Source organism: Phragmites australis, chromosome 16 (genome assembly GCF_958298935.1).
Source record: "Phragmites australis chromosome 16, lpPhrAust1.1, whole genome shotgun sequence".
Taxonomy (NCBI): domain Eukaryota; kingdom Viridiplantae; phylum Streptophyta; class Magnoliopsida; order Poales; family Poaceae; genus Phragmites; species Phragmites australis.
Genome location: NC_084936.1, coordinates 2,893,158 through 2,900,396, shown reverse-complemented (window position 1 = coordinate 2,900,396; position 7,239 = coordinate 2,893,158). Strand labels below are relative to the sequence as shown.

Genomic DNA, 7,239 nt, shown 5'->3' with positions numbered 1-7,239 from the left:
TTTTGTGGAAACGTACTTAGAAAAGCTAATAGCCAAAGGTGTGCATTTGAGACCGTTTCTATGTCGTATATGACAAGCGAATTGGACAAAAGTTGCAAGAATTTCAGGGGTGACGCAGCCACAGATTTGCAAGAATTATGTGTGCGCCAGTCACACAGTCCAACAATCGGCCAAGCTTGCCAGCATTTCAGTATAAGACTGACAGTTTGTCCTTCAAATTTTGAACCTGGGAACAGTTCTGCTGAAGATTTCATGATGGATAGTGGCAAGCAAATCACTTCATCTGTTGAACATTTCAGGTCATCTACATCTACGGCAATACAAATGCTATGAATCATGAAGGATGCTGTCAACCAGACAGACAGAATTATCTCCGATTGGAAAAGAAAAAGCACATTATTCTGAATGCAGGTGATTCAGTCTAAGGAAGAAAAATTCCAGGCAGACATTCTTTTTTGCATACTTCAGGTCCAGTCCAAATTGTTTCAATTTGATAGTGTGCAAGGTACAAGAACAGGTGCAAAGTGAGATGTTGACCACAGATAGAACAGAAGAAAGAAGAATTAATTTTCTAATTTGCATGAGAGTGACATAGCAAAAATGAAAAATCCAATTGTTCGGTCATGGTTAATTTCTGTCAGATCACTGCTCTTATATTAGGTCATATATCGATATGTGACAATAGTAAGATATCAACATTTTTCTTGGTCAACAAGTTGCATTCATCAGTGTTCATTTCAATGGAAGGGATCAAGTGCTGCATTTACAAGAAAGCACAGCAAGACATCACAATTATCCTTTACTTTTAGGAACATACCAATCTCTTTTCGTCTGATCATAAGCAAGTGACGAACAGCTACCGTTGCGGTAATCCCATGAAAGCACCTTCTTCATCAGGCCTCGCAGCCTCTCAGCACCGGGACCAAGCTCAAAAACAGAGTCTTCACCCCTAGACAAACATGGATCAGCCCCTCCTTCAGAGCTCCCGTCACACCACGCTCCAGGAGTGAACCGGCCCTCGGAGCGGTGCAAAAGCTCACTGTCTATCTTGTCCAGGACCCTGTCATCCTTGGGGAACTTCCGTGCAAATGGTGCGCCACTCTTGACCATCTTGTTGAAGTCCTTCATCGAGAGGATCAGTGGATGCTGCTTTGGAGGGTAGTCCCAAGCAATGTAGTGCAGGTCATGGCTTACTGCAGTGCCCGAAAAATCATCGGAGTTGCAGATGACAGTTTGGAAATAGCCTTCTGGCGAGGAGATGAAGTTGACATAGTACATCAGGAGGTTCCGTGGGAGATTGTCCCAACCCCATATGCAGTACTTGAGGAAGGATTTTGTGAGCATTATCCAAGCAGAACCTGTGAATCAAAAAAGAGGAAGGCCATGCTGTTAACATGCATTAAGAGTGATGAAACAAAGGAATGTTAGATGTGACTGTCAAGATGCATACATTTAAATCCTCACAACTTATATAAAGATTTTTTTCATTAGCATGGTACTGTAGCATGGGATTAGATTGGTTACCGATATGGTTAGTTAGATTGGTCCGTTAGTTTGAATCAGATTCAGTTAAAGATAAGATTAGAAATCGGTTAGTTTAAATCAGATAAGAGTTAGAGATAAGCAGAGTTGGATTTGAATGAAGTCTTTGTAGACTTATATAAGGCACACGGCTGTCACCCTTTGTAATCAAGCAAAGAAGAATTATTCTAAGTCTCTCCGAATATTTTGTCTCCCTAATCTATGGTCTAATCCCTCCCCTAGTAGCTGACGCCGCCCAGTTATCCTCCCGACGGGTGTTTACCCTAACATTTGGTATCAGAGATGCAAGGTTCCGACTCCAGCAAGGGCTCCAATTCGCAGGCCATTGAAGCTTTGATTAAGCTTGTGGCCGATATGATAGAGCAAATGGGCGAGATGGCTTTGCACTTGGCAGTAATTGACAAGAAAACCTCAGAAATAACAAGCCAATTGGTTGTTCTGCAAGCAAATTGGGCACCTGTTTCGTCGCAGCCGCACCAACCAGTTGCTGCTGCCCCTGCCACACCATTTGTGCCGGCAACCACCTCAACAGCCGCTCCACTGTGCCGACGGGCACCTCCCCAATGCTGCTGCCCCTGCCACACCATCCACTTCCTTCAACATTGTCGCCCGGTTCCACCCGATCCCGGTGTTACCTGGACACGGACACGAGTGTTGGAATCTGACTCGGACTCCGGTGTCCAATTCGGCAAAGAAAATTTAGACACGCGAAATACAACTCGGAATCCGACACGGGTGTCGGAATCCGACACGGACTCGAGGTGTCCGATTCGGCAAATAAATTTGGACACGGGTGTCCAGATAACATTGCCCGATCCGCAACCACACTGATTTCCTCACCGCCAGCCACACCGTCACTCACCTCCAGCCACCGCTCGTCGCGTGCCGCCCCTTGCCGCCACACGCCGTAGCTCGCTGCTGCCCGAGCCGCACCAATCTAGCTCAACTCGGCCACATGATCTGCTACAATCTCCAGCCACAAAAGATCCGAGACTGTGTTGTGTCACCGATGACGTCATCAACTGGAAAAATTTGCTACGCGCGGACAAAAGATCTACGCCGCTATGGCCGCCATCACAGCTCGACGACGAGCTATCTTGCAAGGAGGGGTGAAGCTGTCATGTGCTGGAATTACTGTTCACGCGCGGTACTGTAGCACGGGATTAGATTGGTTGCCAACATGGTTAGTTAGATTAGTTTGTTAGTTTGAATCAGATTCAGTTAGAGATAAGATTAGATATCGATTAGTTTAAATCAGATATGAGTTAGAGATAAGTAGAGTTTGATTTCAATGAGGTTTTTGTAGGCCTGTATAAGGCACACGGCTGCCACTCTTTGTAATCAAGAAAAGAAGAATTAATCTAAGTCTTCCCTAATATTCTGTCTCTGTCTCCCTAATATTTTGTCTCTGTCTCCCTAATATATGGTATAATCCCTCCCTGGCAACTGACGCCGTCCAGCTATCCTCCCGGTGGATGTTTACTCTAACAAACATCAACTGATGAAACAAAGAAAATGAGTCCTATGCATGGCCAATCAAAACAATTGACCATTTTTTTTAAAAAAAAACCTAGCATATCCAAATTCTAAGGGCTCGGTCCAAATATGTTGACCAAAAAACTTCAGACTGATACTTCAATACAGCAGACAGACAGCCACTATTTTTTTCAAGCTCATTGAAAGGAGAGTTGATAACTACACTACAAACTTAGGAGGGCATGAGGACACAGTGGAAAGCAAGAAGCGATGCAGGCATATCTCGAGTCTATTCCATAGTCCTCTTGACTTTCAAGTACTCTTTAGTGTCACCTTACACAAGCATTAACAGATGATAGCAATAGTCTGAAGAACTGCTGAGTTCACAAAGAAAAAGAAAATATGGATAGGGTCCAAAATTTTGAATTTACAATTATTTTTTCAAGATGATTTAAGAAATTGCAGTCCTGCGGTGGTGAGACAGCAATAGGCGGCTAGCTTAAGAGGTGCTTGGGATCTGCCACCATGAAATTCGGGATCTGCTACCATGAATTATTGTGCTCAAACTTTTCTTTTTTGTAGTTAACTGGTTGTAAATCCGCAGGTCTTGAAGGTTAAACTATTTTGCAAAGTAGTATGTGTAATTGTTAGTGGCTACACACCCACACCCACACCCACACCCATGCCAACCATCACATGAATGCATCACTACTTTATGGATTTAATAGCTTCAGAAATACAGTGCAAAATATTACAATCGAGAACCAGGCCTACCAGTATACAATTTGAAAGCTGTAGGCAATTCTCTCCGCTCAGTAGTCATGGTAAGGTCAAACTTTTTTGATAGATAGAGCCCTGGGTCCAGAACAATTGGTTTTGCCCTTCGAATCCTGTGAGGAAACCACATAAACATCAGAAAAAGGAAAGAGTGTAATAAAAAAACAGAGCATGTTGAACGATGTGAACCAATTGATAAATAATGAAGTATTCAATGAAACTTACACTTTCCACCCAGATAGCTGAAAGTGCTCTATAAAATTAAGATTTCTTGGCAAAGAAGAGAACACGTGAAGTATATCTGCATAAAAACAATAGCATTTAACCGTATAAGTACAGTAACTTCCATTGTTATGTTGCTGTTTTAGGTATGACGATTCAATCTTCACTATAGGGGGCTATCTAGAATCAATGATGACATCTGATGCTAGCACTGCCTTTCCATGTGAAAATTGTTTCATGAAGAGATGTCTGAAGATTATAAAAAAAATAGTATATGTGCCTCTTATCTCACTGATAAGAGTCCATTCTATACAATTTGAGGCCTGTAATTGGTTGTGGAGGCATTTGTAATCATTCGTGCTGTAATGGTCCGTGGCCAAAACTATTTCTTCTTAAACAAAGATACATAGTTCTTTTGTGTGTTCTAGAAAAAAAAACAATTTGAGGCCTGTTACTTGATCCATGTTATGACAATTAACACGCATACTATTGAAAATTTGAAACTGGGGATTTTCGCATTAGGTTTGAAATCCACAAAAATCTTCATTCTATATAATTCGAGGTATGGATAAATTGAACCATGTTATGACAAGTAGTTAAAACAAATCACCGAGAGTTTCTCAAGATGACAACTTAGGAAATATCGAGTGAACGGACTAGGTTACCATCAGTGAAATAGTGTGCTCAGTTTGTTGACACTTAACAGGTGTTCATATGCAAAGATAATGCAAAAAGAAATCTAATGCGACTAATGCAGGTAGGAGGATGTAATCTATTACTATGGTCTATGGTGCCTATACTAAACCTGATCCTATGAAACATGTTAATGCTGCCATCAGCAACTTTATCGACCAGGCTTCGAAAACAAACGGTGGCTGCTGGTAAACTGTGTAAATTGAGATGCCCACTTGCCAAGACAGAAAAGATTGCCCTCTCCAGAAAAATCAAGAAAAAAAGTGCAGCTCAATAACACTGACCATCTTGTGTCATGAGCGGATAATCCGACGCGCTGAGATTGATGAACCAGTCCCACTCCAGCCCTTCCTTGAGGAGGATGGCCACGGCGTGCAGTGTGCAGGCGACCATGGTCGGCCCCTTGTAGGTGACCAGGTTGCCCTTGGCGATGACCCGCACGTTCCCGACCTGGCTGAACATGGGGTCGCCCTTGACGTACATGGCCAGGTCGATCCGCTCCCGCGGCGGTGCCTCCAGGTCCAGGTGCAGGATGTACTGGTTGCGCGGGTGGTAGATGGCCTGCAGTGTCCGCCGCATCCGCAGGCCGTCCCCCTTGGTGCCCTCAAGGAGGTATGCGATCCGCGGCGGCTCGGCGTCGGAGTCGTCCGAGTTGACGGCGGCATTGTCGGGGTTGTCGTCGTCATCGTCCAGCAGCTGAGCGCCGTCGCCCGGCGATGATTCGTCCCAGTTGTCGAGGGAGACCACGTCGAACAGGAAGGCGTCCCCGCCGCCGCTGCCGCCGCCGGGATAGGGCGGCGAGAAGAGGCCGCAGGCGGCGGCGAGTAAGAGAGTGGCCGTGACGAGCAGGCTCGCGAGGAAGGGGAGGAGCCACCGGCGGTCAGCGAACGGCCGCGAGGGGCCGGAGCTGAGCCCCCAATTCTTCCTCATTCCCTCGGCAAGCTCGTGCCTTCCTTCCTCAGCTGAAGCGAAGCTCAAAAGATCCGATTTTTTGGATCATCTGGGCGTTTCTTGGGCGAAATCTCGATGGCAAGGGGATTGCTCACGGAGACGAACCGGATCTGCACCGCAGATGCGCTCAGAAGGAGCAGAATCCTCGAGGAAAAGGCTAGAAATTTGAAGAGGCGTTGTGCTCCCGTTCCGGCGCCGTCCGGAAGCGGGCCGCAAGCTCGGCGCGAAGCCTCACCAATTCGCGGCGCGAAGCCTCACCAATTCGCGGCGCGGCCAAGCTGATCCCGGCGGACGGTAGCAGCTGAGCTGAAGTTCTGTATGAGCAGCAGCAGGAGGGGGTTGGTAGCAGTTGCAGTGACAGCGATTGAAGAATATATATTCTAATTTAACAAAAATATACGTCCCATTTAAAGAATTATAAAAAAAGTATGTCACAATTTTAAAGGCTCCCCTGTGAGGGAGCGGTTAATATCATCACCAACTACAGTATAAAACCAACCAAGGATTTTCTTTAGGGGTTAGATTTTCGTTGTGAAGTAATTTTTGTTTCTTTCAGTGTTTTAATAGTTTTTTTTCACGGTTTTTGTCACGAAAGGATTTTCAATATCATTCCCTTCAGGACGAGATTCTCTCTCCTTTCCCTTTGCGATTCCCTTGAAGTGAAGCTGTTGGAGATGAGAGAAAATAAAGAGAATGAGAACGGAGAAAAGAATCGGGAAGGAAACGAAATGAAGGAAATATGGTTAGAGATGGTCTAAGGAGAGGCCACAACCTATCGTGGTAGCTTGCACAGCTACTTTCAATCAATAGGCGATTCGTAGGAATCACGATTCTGATGAACTGAGAAAATTAATTGCTCAATGAAAAAGTGAGATTTAGAAAAATCTTCCTCTCAAAAGGTGATCCATTGACCAGAGCGATTTCACGCTTGTTGAGAGGGCAAGAAATGCTTGACTGCTATGAAATACAAAAATCCATTTGAATTCTAGTATGATGCATGTGCTTTATACGTAAGACGCGGGAGCACGTAGGACCCATGCGAGAGGGCGCGTGAAGCTACGAGAGCACGTGGGACTTAAAAAAAAGAGCATGTGGGAGGCTGTAGGACCCACACAGGAGGGGAGGGTAGACCCCATGAAAGCTTTAGAAATCAATATAGTTTTTTTTTTAAGTAATAGAGATATGAACAAGAGTGTAATATGTTCGTCTGCATTTTATCTTAGGTAGTATATCGTACATACTTGTATATATTCATAAATGTATACACACATAAATACAAAAGAAAAAAAAGCTTCTTATGTTCTAATGGGCCAAGCTCAGGCACCCCTCTTTCTTTTTTCTCTCGGTTGGGCTGGGTAGAGGCCCAGGCCGCCTTCCTCTCTTTCTCTTCATTTTCTTCCTAGGCTGGCCCGCTCAGTCTCCTCTTTCTTCTTCCCCAAGCCCAAGCCATCGTTTCTTTCTTTCTTCTTCCCAGAGCCGAGCACATGGGGAGAGGGGACTTGGCGTTGATCGAATTTTGACCGCTCGTCGGCGGCAAACAACGACGAGGTTCGACCGACGGGTGGTACAAGGAGGTCT

The 7,239-nt window shown here is 45.0% G+C and overlaps 1 protein-coding gene across 1 annotated transcript; it reads right to left on the bottom strand.

Moving 5' to 3' along the window:
* Positions 1-674: 674 nt before the first annotated feature.
* LOC133895256 (beta-glucuronosyltransferase GlcAT14B-like) lies at positions 675-6,015 on the bottom strand. Its single transcript, XM_062335416.1, has 4 exons — positions 4,995-6,015; positions 4,021-4,096; positions 3,793-3,908; positions 675-1,358 (listed from the first exon to the last, which is right to left on the bottom strand). The coding sequence occupies exons 1-4, from the start codon at positions 5,638-5,640 to the stop codon at positions 793-795; spliced, it is 1,404 nt and encodes a 467-aa protein (XP_062191400.1). The 5' UTR covers positions 5,641-6,015; the 3' UTR covers positions 675-792.
* Between the last annotated feature and the right edge of the window lie 1,224 nt (positions 6,016-7,239).

Bases quoted from the DNA above. Each gene is read 5' to 3' on its own strand.
- LOC133895256 (XM_062335416.1), bottom strand. From the start codon at position 5,640: ATGAGGAAGAATTGGGGGCTCAGCTCCGGCCCCTCGCGGCCGTTCGCT. The intron at 4,097-4,994 runs GTCAGTGTTATT...GTTTTTATGCAG, and splicing joins TCCGCTCATGACACAAGATG to ATATACTTCACGTGTTCTCT. The intron at 3,909-4,020 runs GTAAGTTTCATT...GTTTCCTCACAG, and splicing joins CAGCTATCTGGGTGGAAAGT to GATTCGAAGGGCAAAACCAA.